Source organism: Homalodisca vitripennis, chromosome 3, assembly GCF_021130785.1.
Source record: "Homalodisca vitripennis isolate AUS2020 chromosome 3, UT_GWSS_2.1, whole genome shotgun sequence".
Lineage (NCBI taxonomy): Eukaryota > Metazoa > Arthropoda > Insecta > Hemiptera > Cicadellidae > Homalodisca > Homalodisca vitripennis.
Window position 1 is genome coordinate 77794712 of NC_060209.1, and position 21332 is coordinate 77816043.

The 21332-nt window shown below is 31.0% G+C and overlaps 1 protein-coding gene across 1 annotated transcript in view; it reads left to right on the forward strand.

Annotated features, from left to right (window-relative positions):
• LOC124358662 overlaps nucleotides 1-20969 on the forward strand; it is a 42334-nt gene extending 21365 nt beyond the window's left edge. The window contains exon 3 of the mRNA XM_046810966.1: nucleotides 19378-20969. Within this exon, the coding sequence (XP_046666922.1) occupies nucleotides 19378-20291 (914 nt within the window). The 3' untranslated portion in view covers nucleotides 20292-20969. The remainder of the gene's footprint in view (nucleotides 1-19377) is intronic.
• Nucleotides 20970-21332: the final 363 nt, after the last annotated feature.

Consider the following 21332-nt stretch of genomic DNA (forward strand, 5'->3'; position numbering starts at 1 on the left):
ATGGACTTGTCATACACCTGCAAGGCCTCCCACTTAAAATGAATTTACCGAGCAGTATTCGATGAGTGGAATCCTTTCAAAAGCATTCTGTATCGTATCTCAAACCAAGGTTGAATAAGTATGACTTTTCTATTCGCTTTTAAACTTTTGTCTTTCCAAATTTTAAACACGCCTTTTGATTACAACTTCCGTATAAAAGGGCATTTATTTTAAATCCCACCATCCCATTATTCTGACTTTCACAAACTAATAGTTTTGAAATACAAATACAAATTAATTATAGTTTGCATTCCTCTTCCTTCCCTCAAGCCAATATAAAAAAATCACATCGCCAAGGAACCCAAGCGGTTTCAAGTACCTTGTGTGAAAAATTCACAGCTTTGTTCATGAAGGTGTGTTCTATGATAGAGTTTAAACAGCATTTACAGTGCATTAGTTGTTTCAGATTCGAAGTTGGTGCATACTGGAGTAAAGGTTAAACATTGACCTTGTATTTGCTGCCTCCACTACAATACTTATCAATTACTGTTCTAAAATTTAAAGTAAACATAAAAAAGTAAAAAAAAACACTCAATCTCTTTGAAGAACTTCAGCTAACAGTTTTAATTTGCTGTTTCATTTTAGTTTAGATAAAAAATAAACAAAAATATTACTATTTCTTCTAACCAGGTTTTTCTTTGCGCATAATAACTTTCCTCGGATTTTAATGAATGTTTTGCAAAAATAATTAGGCAAATTGGTCTAGCAGTTTTCTCGATTAGTACTTATCAATACATTTAACGATTCATTTTTATTATTGATGAATTAGTTGTTTTTTAGCTTCATGAGTTTTAGTTGTTTTTTATATTATTTTTTACACTTTATATTTCTTTTACATAACAGCTTTCCCATTTAATGTTATTATGATTGTAACGTAAACTTTTAATTTCTAAAAAGAAAAAGATATATAAATTTGTGACGGATATTTATTTGTTAATTACATTTTTTTGATAAAAGTAATGAAATTTAGATTTTGTATTAGTTTTTTATTTTAATTTACTTAAGACATCTAGAAATAGATGCTTATTACGAATGATGTGACAAAATCCATTAAACCTTCCATCTAGTGCAGCGTCTGAAATGACGCTGGTACAGATTTGCTCCTGGAAACTCAAATGTGGACATACATAAAAGTCGCGGCGTGTTAATACAATACTCGTTTTGAATCAATACTTCCCACCATAGTTACTATATATATATATATATATATATATATATATATATATATATATATATATATATATATATAGAGAGAAGAAATGGTCGCTGCGCCATGCTTTGCGATCGAGTCTAAAAACTCAATTCTGAAATAATGATAATACATCTTCATCTAAACTACATTGGATAGGTGCTGGCTAACCAGATGGAACTTCTTTACAGCGTAGGTGTCGTTGAAATCCCAACAGTTCAAATAGTTCGTTTTTAACGTTTTTATCACCGAATTTTAACGAATCTCTTCAGACAAATATTGACTCTGGATTCCAGGAGTCAATTTGTGCCACTTTCCGATTTCAGACGATAACCTAGGAGGAAGGTGAAATTCGGCTTAACACATTAATCGTATCGAATCAACCCTTCCCACCATAGCTACGATGTGTGTCACAGATGATTAATATTTTAATCACTAATACAATCCAAAACATTTTTGATGACGTTTTCTTTTATTGTGTATAACTTATTGCAAGAACCAGCATTTTCTACGATTATTATAATTTTATATATTATATGGTAAATTAATTTTTCAAATTTTTTTGAAATAAAGTAAAAAAGTTTGTATAAAATTTTGTGAAGTAGACAAGATATTAGTACTGGGTAGTGGGTATCTTAGCAGATCTCTTCCAATATACTCGTATTGCTGTGAATTTTTGGTTAATATTGGTAACTGGTGGGTTGAAAAGATTGGGTATATTACATCTAAACTCATACTAAAATGTAATACTTTTAGCTTAAGTAAGTTATTTATAACTTCAAATTTAGAATTTTGATCGCATGTTTATAAATAAATGTTTAATTTCTCGTCAACTACTAAAGTGTTTCGTACCTAATGCTATTTAATTATAATCTCGTATTCCTCTATAATTTATTGTTAAAAGGGATAAAGTTCAGTATAAAGTGATAGACATGCTGGAAAGTTAGATTTTCTACAAACGCGTGTAAACTTCACTCTCCAAAGGGGAATTAGTGGCCAATGTCATCACCTAAGATAGATATGATCAATAACGCCAAAGAACGACTGACTGGATGTCAGTCAGCAGTGCTCAAAGGGCTGTCCTGCCAGAATAGAAACCATCAGGAGAGTGATATCTCCCATATCACCGATCTCGGTCACAACAAAACTGATCTGCCAGAGAAGAGGCCAATAGTAGAGTGATATCGTCCAGATCTGTGATCACGATCACAGCAAGACTAATCTTCAGAGAGGAGGCCATCATTAGAGTAATATATCCAAGATCACTTATCATGATCACAGCAAGATTGATCTGCCAGTTGTAGAACAAGCTAGTAGTATTTTTAATCAATACATAAAAAAATCTTTTGGTTCGACTAGTTTTTGACTGAAAATGCCTCTCTATAGCAATATGGAAGTATTGCAAGGTTTTAATTACGATATAACATTTTTGGAAATGGTAATTTATAATAACAAAATATCTTCTTTCTTAAGTTACCAACACCTTGTGAAAACGTTTGGAATGATTAATTTACAGATTTAGTTTTTACTAATTTTATTCTATATTATTTATATTTTATTACCAAGAAAATAAAGTCTAAATACTTGTACTAATTTAGTTATTTATTTAACAATTAAACAATAGTTTATAAATTCTAAAAATGAGAACATTTAACTTTTCATAATATAATATACATTTTATGAGTAACAATTAGATAGTTCTTTATTTATATTTAAAATAAATCTGCTTTCAATATTTAGCTTGCAACTGTTACAACTGCACTTACAAATAAAAAAAATACATAGCAATTATTTTTAAAACGTTATAAATTCAGTATAATTATAAATTCACATAAAACATTATGTCTATAGATCTTTTTAGTAATAGATATAAATTATAAACTTAACTTAAAATATAAATTTATACACAAAACAACACTTTACTCTTTAATAATCCAAAAGAAGCCTTTAAAATATTTAATACCTTATGTTAAGGAAATTAAAAATATATTAATTTTGAGTTTGTAAAGTATGACCTGATAAGTATACTTCTGCAAGAACATTTAAAATCGTTTAAAGGGGTAATGGTTTTAAATAGCCACATTACTGCACGTGGTTCTTCCAGTATTGCCTGCTCCTGTAACCTACTTTTAGCCTTTGTAAAGTAACTTTTAAAGAGTTAATTAGTTTCATAAAGGAAGCTGTCACAACACGGTCGTTAAAACAAAAACCTGATTTATGTAATTTCCTTTCACCGGAAAGCTGAAGTCAAGCGTTGTTTGATGCAAGAAATTTACTTTTGTGCTGCTGAAAACCATTCATTAGCGGATTGAAAAAAATTTTTTGAGAATGGAGAATGTATCACATAGAATTATATTTTCCATTACGAGACTTTTTAATGAAAGAAGTGAGCATATCTTACCAGTTTCCAATGCTCGGCTTTGTTTGAAATATAAATATACAGCACAGAATTTAAGGATATTTAAACAATTTTTCTTCGAAAGGATACATTTTTGGTCTAAGTGTTTAAGAAGAATATTCCTCCTATTCTTAAGGCACTATGTATATTTAACTAACTAAGCCTGTTAAAAGTAAACCAAGAGTTTTACGTTGCACGGTTGTAAATATACTATGGTATCTATATATATAAAAATGAATGTTTGTATGTTTGTCCTTTATGGAATCGTGAACTATTGGACCGATCATGATGAAAATTTGTACGTATATGTATTTTTCCACGGAGAAGGTTTATAAGCTATGCCCATCCCTTTCCCGATTCAGGATTCCGCCCCACTGGTTACAGAAATACCCATAAGAAATGCATTGCAGCAAACATATGTTAACGTCTTTTCAAATTTTTAATCAGCTGTTCTTTGTAAACATATATTACACTTATAGTTTTAAAGCATAGAGTAAGCTTAAGAGAAACGACAAATTTTGTTTAAACTGTTTTTTGCAATCACTGTTAAACATAGACTTTACTATCCAGATAATACAATTCAAATTTGACGTAAAAATTCACCTTTAACTGCAATATTTATTTAATATAAACCATGCTCATGCTTGATCAGAAGAGTAATGCAGATATCATAATTACTATCTTACGTTGGCTACAAATATAAAGAATGTTATAAAATCAACCTTAGTTGTTTTTTTTTGACAGAAGTATGGTTCTCAAAACTCCGTGTGTACATATTCTCTCGATCGAGACAACAAAGCAAGCTCAATCGTGGCATCGGAGATATAACTAATTTAATCTAAAATTTATTATAGTAAAAAAAAAAATTTACTAAGTAATATAAGGACTTCGGTTCTTAAGATTTGCGTGCGAAGCCGTGGGTAACAGCTAGATAGAGGCAGGAATATGGTACATACCTTCATAATACGCCCAAGAGGCTCACGATGGAACGACTATCAATTATCTCAGCAATGTTTAGAATGTGATAGAAAAAGAATAAGTGAATATAGTGTACTGTTTTCAACGGGAAATTGCGTGCGAAGCCGCGGGCAACTTTTGCAAAAAATTATTGAAATGCGCAGCAAAGCGCGCCGGGCCCGCTAGTATACTATAAATATACGGTATATACTATGGTTGTAAATAATTGTGTTACTAAACAAGTACATTATTGTTTAATTGTTTTACTGTTATATTATATCAAATTTTCAAATAAACTAGGTAGTAGGTACTAGAAGTAGGCAACTAGGACGAGTTAAATAATTAATTATAGTCTTAAGTAGTTTGATAAATTCCATTGTCTAATCTGAAGTAGTTTAGCAGCGAGAAGGAATGTTGGATAGTTATTTCACTCAACAGAGGCGATTTAATATTTACTTCATTAATACGTTCCCTTAGATTAAAACAACCTACTCTGCCAACACAAAAAAATGTAATAAGTTGAATACTTCCATGGAAACAATTTTCATCAACTCTTTTTTATATCATTTCATAAGATAATTAAACAAGACGTAACTTTATCAGTAACCTTATGAGTTCTATCAACTGACATATTAACATTTCCTTCTTTTTAAGGGCTTATTAGTATTAATGTATCAAAACTGTAAATATATATACATTTAAATATAGTATGTAAAAAACGCTTCCACAATTAGTATCATCGCTTCACGTGATTTTATCTTTCTCTCTTTTACTTACCTGGTAGGGATATGGGTGTTTCATTATTATTATTAAATATAATTGTTATATCATCGTCAATTATTAATGGTTATGAAAATAAAATCGAGTAACTACCGAAAAAGTCAAGAAAGATGATTGATTTATACCAGAATAGATTATGAATAGATCCATTCTCGGGTATGAATAGATTTCCAAACAGAAACTGTCTATCTAAAAATGTATATATGGAACTTTTCCATATCAAAGATAGAGAAGTTAGCATGCTCAGCGAGTTTCACCTATTAACGAAAAAGCTGAAAATTAAGTTAACATTGATTTGATTACATGATAAAGAAAAGTTCAAGTAAGGTTCATGGTTAGTTATTATTCCAAAATTGGCTTTATTGATTTGCAACTATTGTTTTTTTTATTTTGAGCAACTAATTTCTACTAACAACAGCAAATAAGACTTATAGTTTATATTATTTTCTAATTTAAACTATAACATGAATGAATCGTTTGACTCATATAATATCAGTGCAGTATGTTAAAATTGACTAATTTTTTTATATAGATTTTTCTAGGTTTGCCTTTGTTGGATAATGTTTGAAAATTTATTTGTATGCTCAAGTGATCAAAACGTATCAATATAATAAATAAACCAAGACGAGTTGGATATTCCATAAATTAGTCAATAGAAGGCGTTTTAGAAGCAAGGGACTGATAACAAGTACACAGAGATGTAACTCTAGACATATAACCTCCTTCCCACAATGGGCAACCCTGTAACGTATTGATTAATGAGTTTACGAGAGGAAATACTTAAGTGCAACGCTCCATTGTTTACTATTGTTTAGTTACAAAACACAGCCGTACGTTTATTCTGTTGCTTGTATAGTTCAAAGCGTAATAGATACAAAATAAGATACAAAGTTGCATGCTAATTATGTTGATCCTTCATATCAATGGTAGGTAATTGAAGAGAATTAATTTAATTTAGAGCGAATATTTTACAGTACGCTTGATAATTCAATTCTGTATTTGGAATGTGTTCTCTGCTTTCATGTGGGAAGAGAAGTTTAGCTGTTAGAGACTTGTTTGTAAGGGAAAAAAAGTTATTAACATTTTAGGCATGTGTTTTGTGAGTGGAGAAGTTTGGGAGTGGTTGAAACGAAGCGAAGCAGCTTCATCAAAGTTGACAGAAACGTTCCTTTCTGAATTATCTGAAATAAGATACTTGTGGGGAAATTTATTGGGGAATTTTTCGCCGTTTGACCTGTTTTATAAATCTCACAAGAGAGAAAACTATACTCTCTTCGTTTGGAATTTTGTTTTTTAAACTGTTGAGGTAAATGTTGTTAATTTTAAACGGGAAACGCTGATTTCCGTCTCCCTACTTTAAAATTGGACGTTGTATTTATAAATACTTCTTATATGGTAACATTTTCCAATGACCATTACTCGTTACATAAATGTTTGAGATACTAATTTTAAAGCTATCAATCATGAAAGGATGCGATTATCGCCTGAGTGCTTATACGAGTATATGTCGAAAGTAGCTTCAAACACATAAGCGCTTCTAAGCTGCGAATCGGATCACTTGTAACTCTCGATGTCTATCCAATTAATTAGGCTTATTGTATCAAGTAATATGATGCAAATTAATTATTTGATTGTAGATGAACAAGTTAACAGCTCCGTGTCGCTACATTTACACGTGTTATTAGACTTCAGACCATGGAAAAAGAAGAAATCAATTCTAGCTTGCAAGGATAACGTTTTAGTCTTAAAAATCTACACTTCATATTCATTTTGGAATAACTGGTAATTATAATTGTAGTCTAACCTGTGTTTTGCGCATATTTTCTGGACATGGGTATGGAAAACAAGTGGTCAAAATTCATCATAATTTCACTTCTCGTATCAAAATTTGTTTCATAAAACATGTTAGTTTAATTCTACAACTTAAGCGATATCGAGAAAATATTTTCGACTGAAGATTCAAGATTCAAGATTCTTTATTTGTCTTTAAACATATATAAACGCAATGGACATCGTCAGAATATTCATATAACTAGCCAATACCAAATTCCTTAATTTCTTGTATACAAAATTGTGCAATAAGCCTATAATAAAATAAATAAATAATTAAAAACTATTGTACAACTACAATAAATAATTTCATAACATAACAACAATACATAGAATATATAAGAAGTAATAACAGAGAATAAAACAAATAACAATTCAACAAATTTGTGACGGTGGCGTCAAGATTGAAACAGGACAAATACTCATCAAAAGGCTTTATCCAATGAGAAATAATAAATAAACTTTAAAATAAAGAATAAAGATAAAAAACAAATTGATGAAATATATTGACAAGCTTCTAGGTTCTGAAATATCTTCACTTGTTCGACCAAAAATCCCTTGTCAAGATGCTTTTGAAGCTGACTTTCTGTTTTTTACTATAGTGTGTCCAATAACATACTAAAAAATGTAATTATAAAGTTATTGAAACATTATAAAAGGCAATTTATGTTATTTGCATACACAAATAACAAACTATTTTGATATTTATATCGTGATTTTGAAGTGATTATTTGTTTCCAAAATACAGACCTTTTTTATTTCCCATAAATTTTTGTTTCAGTCCCACTTCAATATATTTCCTAAAATTTATTAATTACAGAACAGATATTTATCTATTCGTCTTGAATAAAGGAACTTAAAATGTTCGAAAACAAAATAAAAATTATAATTCAGGAGGACTATCCATTTCATTGATATCACCGAACATTTACGTTTTGTCAATGTTAAATTTATCACCTTATAATAGTTTGAAGGTTCCATAAGTCCTACTATTTTGCATATTTTGAAATATGATGCCCATACTCAATACAGAAAGTGTCTTCACAACCTCGACATACTTACATAAGCGTCTTCATTAGAATTTCGTGCAGTAGTTATTTTGAAGAAACAAATTTTTTTTTGATGAAAATTGGTTTTATATAGTCACGCACATACAAGAAGAAAGAGTTTTATCTATTATTACCTGTAGGTGTATAATACCCTCTAATCTGAAATTTATTCTCTGTACCGTTGATACCTTTTTCGGCTAATCCATTATGTCCTTGAAAATCACATATTTAAAATTGTAAAAACATTCCCAACCTATTACAGCCATGACTTATTATAAAGTCTGTGTTTTCGTTTTACAATGTTGTACTTGAAATAAAATTAAAATGTTTACAACTTCAAAACAATTACTAAACTGCAGTGTACTTGTATATTATAGATTTTTACAGCTTTTTTGTCAGCCAAGTTTTATTGGATAAATAATAGTTCTGTATTACATATTATTTACTATATAGTAATACTAGTTCAATCAAATGTTAATGTTACTAATATTGTAAGGCACTGATATTCTTGAAAGCCTAACAATTTTTGTGCTGTGTTGTGAAATTTCTCTAACATTTAAATTTAAGGATTGCGTAAGAAATCTATAGCCTTTCATTAATAACTCTTTGTTCTTTCACCTTTTAATTACTTTAGAAACTTAATTATCTTTATTCTATACTCAGTATTGAACATTATACAGCAAAGTAGGCTAAAAACAATTAATAATTTCACTTTATTGTTGTTTTACTTTTACCTTTTCCGCAGCGCAGCAGCGTTTGTCAATTTCGGATTTATTAAACGATCAAACATGACTAGAACAATGAATGACCCAACTGCAGAATTAAACAAGTGAACTTTCGGTTATCAATCTACTGCGTTAACATGGTATAGTTAGTTTTATAATAAGTTGAATGTTTTTTTTTTTTTTTTTTCAAAATAACAGCTCTTTAATTTAACAACTTTAAAAACATAAAAATGAGTCAGAATGCTGTGCCACTCCACGAGAAGCGGTTAAAAATATAAGTAAGTAGTTGAAGTAGAAACGTAAGTAATTTTACTATCAAACCTAAATAAAAATTGGTTAATGGGTGAGAAAATTGTTTACAGTATGTAATGAGTTATTATCATGAATTAGAACTTTTGAATGTTTTAAAGCTCAAGTAAATGTAATTCGTAATTTTTATCGTGTTTTTTTTGTGATGTATTAAAATGTTATTTAAGACAGTTGCATAATTTTATATAGGTTGAATAATACAAAACATTTTAAAATATTAAATTTTTTCCCCTCTAAGTGTCCTTTACATAAACATTATAATTAATTCGCATCCTTGTATTCAACAGATTTTCTCTGGGCTCGATTATAAGACACCTCTGACAACCGGTTTGAACATTCGACAACTCCTGGTAGAATGTTTCAAAGAAGTTTTAAAATATCCTTGTCTTGTGTGTCAAAACTTACGTTTTCTCCATTGTGGGACATGAAATTCAATGCTAAGTAAGTAAATACATAATTCAGAGACAACAAGTTAGAGCTATTTTTCTCAATCGTGATCTATAGACGCAGCAGATTTATATTCAATTTCTGTTAAAGCTTTTTAAACATAAATATACATCGAAGCCATTTTGTACTGTAATATTGCCAACACGCAGACGCTATGAAAATATATTTGATATCTATGTCGGATATAAAAGATGTGATTTTTATTTTTTTATTGCCTAACTTATTACAGTTCTCATATTGTGCGCTTACATTTCTTCCGAGTTTTAAAATAAATTGCGTAATTTTTTAATTTGAAAATGTAATCTATTAACCGGGGGACATCTGAAAAAGTAAATACATATAACATGAACATTAAATTTAAATAGTTGTACCCAATTCATTACTCAAGTTGCGAGTTTTCTTTGCGATCTTTTTTATAGAACTTACAGAAAGAAACATATTAATAGTCCAAAAAATCTGTGATGGCTTGAAATCGATATAATGGCTTTGTAACACTATATTACTTGACGCTATGAAAAATAAGCTCTGTATATATAGAGCAGAAAATTCTAAATCAAGCTGTTGTAAGGGATCTTTCAGACAAATAAACCGGCATATACCGTAGATAGGAAAATGTCTTTTATATAGACGAGGACAGGTTATTCTTGATGGGTAAGGGGTACCTACTAATTCCTTACTCTAGTTCTCGGATATTTGATATCGCAGACTTTTTCTGTTCGATTATCTACAAGTCAGTCAAAGCGGGCAGGACATAATTCTCATCCACGTTTAGTATTGGTGAAACCTTTAAACTCTAGACCAAGGTAATTTATTTATAGTTAGCTAGTTTTATAGTTAGTAACTTTTGTAGTTAGTTAGTTTTGTAGTTTGTAGTATAAATGCCAGAAGAACCTATTCTGTGCAAAGCCAATCAATGGTTGTCCAGGAGCGGCAAACCAAAACCACAAGTGTCGAGCTATTGGAGTAAAAAGGGTTAGTCAAAGGTTAGGTTTACTGCGGAGACTGAATGGTGTGGCTCATTTTTTGTTAAAGGATTTTTACAAGTCTCAACATGAGGGAGTGTTGTCTCCCTTCCCGCCGTTACTGAAAGACTAGATCAGATCTACCATCCACTTCCTCCCAGATGACACAAATAAATTTGTGGCCCTTATCTCTCTGTGGTAGATTTAAAATAGGATTTCGGCAGAATGTAAACTCTATGAGCAATTGTAACCACCTCGGTGTAATGTCACTCAGAAAGCAAATGCAAAGGCTTTTTGTAAGATTAAGTGCAAAGATAATTTTTTCAACTTCTTTTCCTAAGTGAACCCCAACACCAACACTAGGAGGGGCCACTGCCAACAATAGCCCTCCGCAGTTAAAAGCAACTACCGTTCAGGTATCACTTTCCCAAAATATATTTAATTGTTTCCGGTTATTGATATTGCTTCTGGACATCCATTGTGTTGTCAAAATATAACATTGATATACGCTGCACATAGCGTAAATAGGCACTATAAACTACAAAAAAAATTAATGCTTATTCATAATAATTATAGTGTAAAATTATACTAACAATGCGCAATTACCTATTTCAGCCCTTTTCTTTACTGTAAGAAATTCTAATTCAATAAACGAGAGCAGAAAACAGTTACATTAATGAAAGAATAACCGCAATTTCCTAGGAAGAAAACACCTTTTAGTAAGACAACGTGGTATTGTCTGGCAGTAACATTTCAACATCAAGAAACTATTTATTAAAACTTCATTAGTATCCACTGCTTTAACGGAACTACAAAACAAAAGTCTCTCTTGCAGTAAAGTATTATTGTAAAGTACGTGAAGAAAATAATAAACTGCAGCGCTTCTGTACAAAAACAATAAGTCAACAGGTGACTCCATTGTTGAGGGAAAATATAATGGCTTGTAAAGAACAATAGAATCTGTCATGAAGCGTATCCGGCCTCAGTTTTGCCGCAATATTACAGTTGCTTAACAATACCGGGCGTAATTTGGTAGCGTAACTCGTACTGAGCGTACGTCGCACATGTTCACTGCATAGTAGAGTGTTCTCGGGGTCCTCGGCCCGTAATCCTTTGTGGTGCTGATGACAGGAGGAAATTGTGGGATAAACGTGTAGCCTGCTGTGCCGCTACCGCCACAGTGTTTGGAGACCCGTGAACCAGAAATGAGGTAATGGAGGAAGAATATTGTCACCAGAGTGTGAAACATCGGTAATTCACCTGCTGTTATTTCATCTTCACCACCTAACTTTAATTAGATTCAAGAGGCTGAAATATATTTATGTAGAATATATATATATTAGTGTTTAAGGTAATACACATAAGTGTAACATATTATGAGACTTATTAAACTTAATCCTGCGTACAGGTGCTCAGACCAACCAGTCCTTTCCCATAAAAAGCTCATATTTTTAAACAAACTTCCCACAGAGCATTTATAAAACCATTTCCTTGTATATCCAGTGGTACTATAGCTCTTGATTGAATTTTCCTTGATATTTTAAACTTGATAGATATGAACTTTGGTCTATGAAAGAATTTTATCCGTTTTGGGGTCAAAAGGGCAAAGTTACAGGTTAAAATAAAGTAATAACAGTTTTATATTGGTCTTATAAGCAATCATGCATGCAACGATACATTGCAAATTTGTAGAAAACAGTAAAATCATATGCAATTTTTCCATAGACACACACATATCACAACTTACTTTGCTGGATTCATTAGAGTATGACTTTAAAATAACATTCTTTATACGTATAATACAGAAAAGTTTAATTTGTTTTAAATATGTGTATAACCAAATTAAATTTGTTTTATAAATAAAACTCATACCACTCCAGTTCATTATGCAAAAGTTTCCAATGTTTTATCTTCAGTCGTTGTTATTTGAGCCCTACAAAAAGCCCCAAATTCCCATATGTATTTGCCTTTAACTCCACGAGAAGGTATCTAAATAACTTTCTATTTTTTTTTTATTTAGAAAGTTATCTTTAAGACCTACCAGTTCAACAGAAAATTATTTTCCCAATCCAAAATTAGTTGCACTAACTTTTGGCACTTTTTTAATATTGATTTTGAGAGTTGTTTCATGTAATTTTGGAAAACATTATTAAATGTAACGTCTCAGTTAGGTCTTCTGAGCTATAATTAATCGATAAAACAGAGTATCGAATGACCCGACAGAACGTGACGAGAGAGTGATAGCATGGACGGACTGCGTTTTAACATTTCAACCCCAAAATAGAGTTCTAATGCTAGTACAATAGAGTTCTTCCTTACACAAAGAGGAACCAATATATCAATGAAGTGTCTACAATTTAAATATCAAGAGCTATCACACAAACGAACGAACCGTTTATATACAATAATAGTTAGACTTCCTATAACCAGCAGGAACCAGTTTTTAAGTCTTTAAGACTAGGGCTATCAAGATTTATCCCACAAATGGACTGCTCTTCTGGCACTTTAAAAATCAATCAAATCTTAAAATCAATAGACGTTTTCTTTGGACAAGAGGATTCTATGTACCAAGATTCAAGTCCAAACTTGGTTTCATTTTCGAAAATAAAAAAAATATTAGGGGTTTGGCTGTAAATGGGACTATCTATAGACACTTTTACTGTTAAAATAATTATTTGTATGTGGGCAGTTCAAAGTGACGGTCTAGTTGAACAGCTGGCGATTAGCTTTGTAAGAGCTATTTCCAACCAGTTTACTTTTATTGCAAAGAACATGTAATTTTTCATAAAATAATCCAGTTAAATAAATCGGCTTTAAATCGTGCTAAAGGATCTTGACTAGATTTACTGATTCTTATAAAACAGTTATGTGTTAAGTTGAACTTGATAATTGGTAACTAAAATAGTCTGCACTTTGAAAACTACATTAAAGACTCCCAAAAATGAGTTTTATGAGTATTATGAGGACAATGAGTGATAAGCGTAGCCTTTTATCAGCCAATTAAAATTTTCTTTGTCGGTCTCATAAATCGTTAACCATGACAATTAATAAATTTTTAGTATTGGTTCTATTTGAAGGCTGTTAAATCCATCATGTAACGCCAAAGTCCATTCTTTTAGAACCCAAAGGCTAACAGGAAATTTAAGAATATGGTGTAGGAATCAATCATTATAAGACACCTAACTACTGTGCTCAAACTATACTTGAACTCTAACCTCCCAAGCAAACTGAGGATCTCACCACCAGTCCGTCTGGATCATTCTAGATGTTCTGTAGGTTGTATTTTACTTTAAAACAATGCAGATAAAAATAGGACACTCGTAAATTCTCAAAAATGCTGCAACTAACAGAATGTAGTGATTAAATCAGGCTCCTGATCGCAGAAAGGACAGCTAAGCAAATAAAACTGAAAAGCGGCCGGAACGAATTGATTCAATCAGTAAGCGTCGTGTCGACTTCTCCTTTCCCAGCTGACCGTCCGTGTCCATATCGGTCAGCTGTCCATTCGATTGTTTCTTCATAGGGCCCCTTCACCATGTCTCTTCTGGAGTTCCAAACAGGATATCCGATACAATAAATTAAATGACTGTTTATTTCCATTAACCTGACATTTTTTAGCTCAAACTAAGCGACAGACGATGTAATTGTTGCCCAATTACCCACACTTTGATTACATTGTGGTAGGTAACAAAAGCTCATGCTAATTACTACATCCCAAAAGTGAGCAATTAACGTGAATCATTAAAGTTTATTTAAATATTCAATTTATGCAACAGTCTCGCTCAAAAGGCATTACTAAGCTAGCGTATTATAAATGCCAACTTTATATTTTGTGCCATCATCATTGAGGTAGAGGTTTAGAGTAATAATCTTCTTTAGTTTACAAACTCTCCAGTAATATTTTGGGGATTTATTCTGTGGAATAAGAAAAATAAAAATGTATCATATTGTCAGAAATGCTTAGTTTCGCATTAGTCTGTTCGTGTGATTAGATTTATAGTTTTTTCTTCAGAAATAAATAAGGTTAAAGAACTAAAATATAGCACATTAGATGTTCTCGCAGTCTCCAATCAATATAAAATTAATAGTATATCATCACTTCACGTTTGAAGAAGTCAGACCATTCAACCATTTAAAGCTCAATAATTTAATAACGTATAATATTAAATAAGTTAAAATATTATAAAAGCTTTTAAAAAATAATTAAAAAAAGTGCTAAACCTAAATACAAACATTTTTAAACCCATACCATAATGCTCGGTCTGTAAATAATGTTGGCAGAAACGTTTAAGTGTAATGGTGCATGTAATGATTCCGTAAGCATTTAAACAAACAAGAATTTGGCTGCGCATTGCAATAATTAAACGTTTACATCTTCATTATTTCTTGACCAATTGTTATGTTTTATACGCTTTAGAATAGATATGTTAAGAACTGCCTCAAAGACGGAAAGGTAATGAAACGATTTTAAAGAGGAACTTTGTATAATCAAATTTTTTATGTTTATAATGGTGTTATCTTCGTATTTTTATTTTCAAATCGAATGGCAAGTAATTAAAGTTTGAAAATATAAAGATATTTACTGTGTGGCGAATAAATTAGGATGGATGGATGTCAGAAAATTATTCTTATTATTATTGATACATGTACATAAATATAACATGAATTTTATAACAGGAAGTAAGTAAACAGCGAAAAGTTTCAAAGTTGTGTAGTGAATTCCGTTAAGAAAACAGAGACATTGAGATTCCTACTTTATTAGAGTTTCGGCTTTTGAAATGAACAAAGACAAAAATCATACATATTTCGACAGCTTGTTTTCTTTAGGCCCAATTTTTCTTGATCTATTTTGATAAATCTTAAGTCACTAACTTTGAAAATACAACACACGCTTGCTTTCTACCACATCCACAGGTTTTCAACATTTCATATTTATTAGCACGATTTAAGTTACATAGTGTTGTGTAATAGTGTTCAATTGTCCATAGAAAATTTTGCACATGTCCAAAGGTATTTTCACATGGTAAATAATAATGATACAATATCGGAAGTAAAAAAGCAACATTATAAATTCTTTTAACCTTTTATATATGGTTACTAATGTATAAATATATAACTTTCATTCTGACTTGTTCATAATGCTACTGAACGATTTAGACATTAGCTAAAGGTTACCATTTAAGTGCGTCATTAAGAATTAACAAACTACATTACTTTGTAATCTTAATTCTTAGGCTTAAGATTACGCCTGTGACGAGACTCATTTAACCTGTCTAGATCACGTCACATCGGAAAATTTCTAACATAACTCAATTCTCGGCAAAATTGTATGGTCTCATCTTGGAGACCATCTTTTATCGACATATGTTAAACCGAAACTGGTAGAGCCAGTAATACAAATCATTTTTAAATGTATCGTGAATGGCCGAGTCTCAACCAATCAGAGGTCAGTCTCGCTTCTTGATCACAGTCTGCCAACTTTTAGATAACTTTTGATTCACGAGAGCTAGTCCAATCAAGATTCTCTAGTATTCACCCTAAAAGCGGAAACAGTTTTTTTTTATTCCTTTCCGAAGACGAGTCGTAATTTTATCTCTTACTTTACGCGGCCAGTTTTCGCAATACAGGTTATTCTAATCGTGCACTATCTACGAGCATAAATTCTCTTTTCATCGATATGAAGGCTTTCGCAAATACATAGAGTGTTTAACTAACATCCCCTGCAACACTGCTAACGTAGAATAACTATTTTATCTAAAGGATAAAAGTCATAAAAGATATACTATAGACATGCACCTGGTACAATTTAAGTTACGAAATGAGTGAAATTAAGATGTTAAAAAATAAATTGTCGTAACTGATTCTCCATAAGTGCTCTTTAAATGTTTAAGAAATGCACAATGATTGGATTTCATGCAATGAGTGCAATGGAGAAAAATAAAAGTCCTTTAGAATGATTCTTTTTATCTTGTATGTTTTGCTGTAACACGTTTTAAATTAGCTGTATAAGAAATTAAAAGGTGCATTTCTGTCTGTATAATTTTACACACAGATCTGTTTATTTCAAAAATGACTTAAGCGATTGCCTCGAAATGTAGTACTCATATAGTGTATGTCTTTAATTATAACACTGAAATACTAAAATATCATAAATCTCCTGAAGAAAGGAAGTAGGACCAGTATCACAACCGAGGGAACTATTGGCATTTAGAGATGGATTTCTTTAATTGGCTGCGAAGGCAAAACGGATAAATATAAAGGATTCATGTTTTAAAATATGTATTTGAAATATCATTAAAATAAATTAAATGTTTTAATAATTTATGATTCCAAACAAAACATATAATTTTTTGATTAAAATATAGTTATAGAAAATTAAATATTATTAAAAGGTAATAGTTACAAAAATACATATAAAATCATCTTCCCATTATTTAATGTTAAAAATTAATATTCATATCCTCAGCCATTTTCTGTGAATATGAAATACAAGATCATCCCAAATAATGCTTTAGATGCCAGGAATTTCTTATGCAATGATTTCAAAATTGTTATATATTTCCTGCCACCAAGAAAATAAACAGGTTTTGTTCAAAATAGTAAAAAATCTAAATTTTGAAAATAAACCAAACCAAAAACATTGCTTCACGTTAATAAGCACGTTTAGCAATCGTCACGTCATTTCCTATTTTACAAATTGTCAAGGTTAAGGAAGAAAGCATGGAAATGGTGTATTAATCCTAAATATTAAATTTGTTTAGTCATTTGAACTCCGCACGTAAGCATAAGACTATATTATCACGCAAAGTCACTGCAGATATAGTTGTCATCTTGATATGTTAACCATAATGAGTCATAAGTATTCCGATGGTTAAGTTTTATAATTAATTGATGTTCCATAAAATATCAAATTTTATATATAAAATTCATACTTCCTTTCCAAAATCTAAAATATTTAATAACTAATGGAACGAATAAAATAAAAACATACTTAATAAATTAATCTATATTACTGGTGTCAGAATTTACAGTATTGATATTGCAACGACGGACGCCTTCCAAAATTAGAACGTTAAATATTGTACTATACACTCTGCAAATTGCAGCGCACACTGTTTCAGGCTTCCGTTGCAGGATTTGATTGATGGATACATAGAACAATGATGCATCATTAATATCAATGAGATAAAACATCAGGAGTTATGTATGTGGTATTTTTATATATTTAGATCATAACTTGTAGATGGTAATGTAGCTGAGGACACTTATATAACATGACCAATTATAAAATAAAGGAATTAAGGGAGTTATTTATTTCCGTCAAGAAAAAGAAGACATTATATAGTATATTTGTAGGAGTTTAATATGGATCACTTAAATACATACATAAATACCAAAAATATCCACAAATATTATATAAATTGTTTTGTAATTAATTATATTAGAAATCGATTTGAAACATTTAATTTGCAGATTATAAAGGCTGAATGATTAACGTAAACCAGTTATAATGCAATATAAAATCAACGTTCTTTTCCAAACACCTGCAACTGTTTCTATTTTTTTATTACACTTACGACTTTATTCTTTATATTTATTTCATCTGAATTTATTTGCTTATTTGTGTTCACCCAAATAAATATAGGACCTGATAAAGTTATCCTCCTGATAACACGAGTCTACAAATCATGACTTTTTAAAAGAAGGATTTGTTATTTTATTTTATAGTAGATTACGAAAAATAAGCTCAAACTTAGTTTTTATTTTTAATTCGGTTTATTTAATTCATGAAATTTTTTTTTTCATAAAATGTGTAACAAAACTGTGGAAGTTGTTTTGGGAATGTGGTTTTGATTTTATCAAATTCAATCTAATATAAAATTAATGAAAATCAAACATTTCAAACCTATAGTTAGTCACTTTAAAACTGTATATGCGTTACAAATGTAAAAGATATAAAAAATGAGTATTTTTATATATTTTTTTACATTATTAGAAGCATTATTGAACAAATAGAGCTTGAAGCTGAAAGCCTTTTATAAATGAAGTGGATAAATTGAGCAATGGAGCGATCTGAAGCAATTTTTTGTACCTATACTTCAAAAAGTGACATTTAAGGTGCCATAACTAAAATATACGTTTTGTTTTGACTGCACGTATTCTCTCCAAGCGTATGATCCCAAAATACAACAAGGAGGGGAGCATTCGGCTTTAATTGTAACGATAGTCCAATGTGTGTGCTGTAAGATATTTCATATTCGTTATTTCATTTTATTTTTATCCTATCAGGATAAACGAATTCATTATCAACCACCTTTAATTCCAGTGTGTTTATTCTTTTATTGAGATAAATATTCATTACTTCTGAAAAAAGCGTGTAAAACACAAAAACCAAACTAACTTTTTTCAATACTCCTTTTTTTCTTTGTTTTTGTATTGAATGATTATTTTATCATTGTAAGACAGTTGTGCATTTTAAAATTTTCAGGCGTAGCTATCCCACAGATTTATGGTACTAGATAGAGTGGTATCTGATGTATCTGCTGATAAACTGAGACAGTTTTTAGCTGTTAATACTGTACACTATTTAAAACGGGATGGTTCTTATTTAATTATGTAATATCAGTATACGTAAAAAATATACGTAATGTCAGTAAAAAACGAAAACTAAAATTGCACTCTTGTGTTCCAGCAAGCCCAGGTGTGAGGAAATACACCTACGACATTGCCCATGACTCCACGGGGAGTGAATACAGTGTGAACTTCAACCCATCGGTATCTGAGCTGCATCCTCCTGACAACTTCCTGAACCATAGTCCAGGGTTTCACCGGCCTCTGGTCAAGCACTCGCAGAGAGACGCTCCCGCGGAGTTTCACCAGTACGCTGTCAACCCCGACTACGACGAGCAGATACATCTGAAGGTGAAACCACTGTCTCCCCACGAGATGGAGAAGAGCTCCAAGGACATCCAGTCCGTTCACTCCGCTTACTCAAAAGGACTTGAGAGACCTCTGAAACCTATGAATTTCGAAGTTTTTGATCTAGGGCTCATGGGGTATGGTGATTTCATGGACTCCCCCGACGCAGGTCCTTCCGCTTCCCCTCAACCTGCTCCAATAGTGAACACCGCTCCCAGGCCAGAGTTCCCCCAACAACCCGAAATTCCTGATGATAATTCAAAACCAATTAAATTCCAGGCTCAAACTAAAGTTCCCTACTCTCCCCCTAAAAAGTTTACCTTTCCAAAGGCAGAAGATCCCAAAGCGTTTGTTCCAAAAGTTCAAAAGCCAAAGCTTCATTACGGGTTTAAGCCTTTGGAGGAACAGAGAGAGGAATTCTCGAAGGAACTTTTCACACCTCATTTCGACGACGGACACTTGAAAAATCTTGGAGACAAAGCATTTAGTAAAGTTTTCATGGCCCAAGGCCACGCCAAGGCCGTGCCAATGGTCTACTCCGAGAGAGACAGGCAGATGGATGTCCCTGACTTTTCAAAAGCTCTGTTTGTCCCTGTTTTCTTGTTACCTAACTCTGAGCAGGATTTGATGGGTTCTTCTCACACAAAGTTCTCATCACCATCATTGTTTTCCGGTAATACGAGATAATAATCTAGTCAGGTAATAATACTCGTATATACACTTTCTTACTATTTTTAATAATGTTAAGCTCAATTTTCATAAGTGATTGGTATTATTAAAAATAATAATGAAGATATAAATAGGTACTGATAAAAAATAAGTAAATCCTTCTGTTATATATTATTATTTCTGGAATGTAGGGTGCTGTTGTAGTTATTATAAAAACCTCTCACCCTTCTAAGCAAAATATTATTAAGTTGTCCTGCTAGGTTTTGTGTCAGATAGCCAGTCCAATTAGAGTACCTAGTATTGTTTATCGTCCTAAAATTAATATTTAATTGTTTGTTGAATGTTTTATATAAGGAATTCATTATAGATTCGTGATAATTCATTGCTATATTATTTCATTCGGCATAATAATACCGCCTTGTACATGTATGTTAAAACTTACTATTAGTCCACATACCAAAATATAAATTTAAACTAATCCTGCTTTTGTTACATTGTATACATTTTTTACAGATTCTTTCGTTTTTAATAATTATTATTTTTATCTGGCTGATTTAAACTACTCTTTATTATGCAATTTCTTTATAGCCATGACAATACAATATAGTCATGAACAATAATGGTATATTTGTTATGTGTTTATAGCTAGACTTGTAATTAATTGTACTTTTTATTAATAAAATATGTTATAGAAGAGTATGTTTTTTCTTCCATTCACAGTCGTTTTTTCACAGAATCTAGGATAAATTACATTCATGATTTTAAAACCTTTATTTCCGTAATGGTAAAGTTTAATTTAAGATTTCAAGACAATGGCCATTTCTTATAACTGAAATAATAGCACATAGCTATATTAGCTTAGATCGCGTCTATTTGAACACATATCGTAGCCTTAGCATAATTATGTTAAAAACAATCACAAAAAGTGCTATAGGTTGAACTTATTTATAATTTTATATTTATGTATTAATACCTAGAATGTACGAAATTGGATATAAGAAAATTGGCACTTACCTCACATAATATTAAAACCAAACATATCACTTGACGTTAAAACAA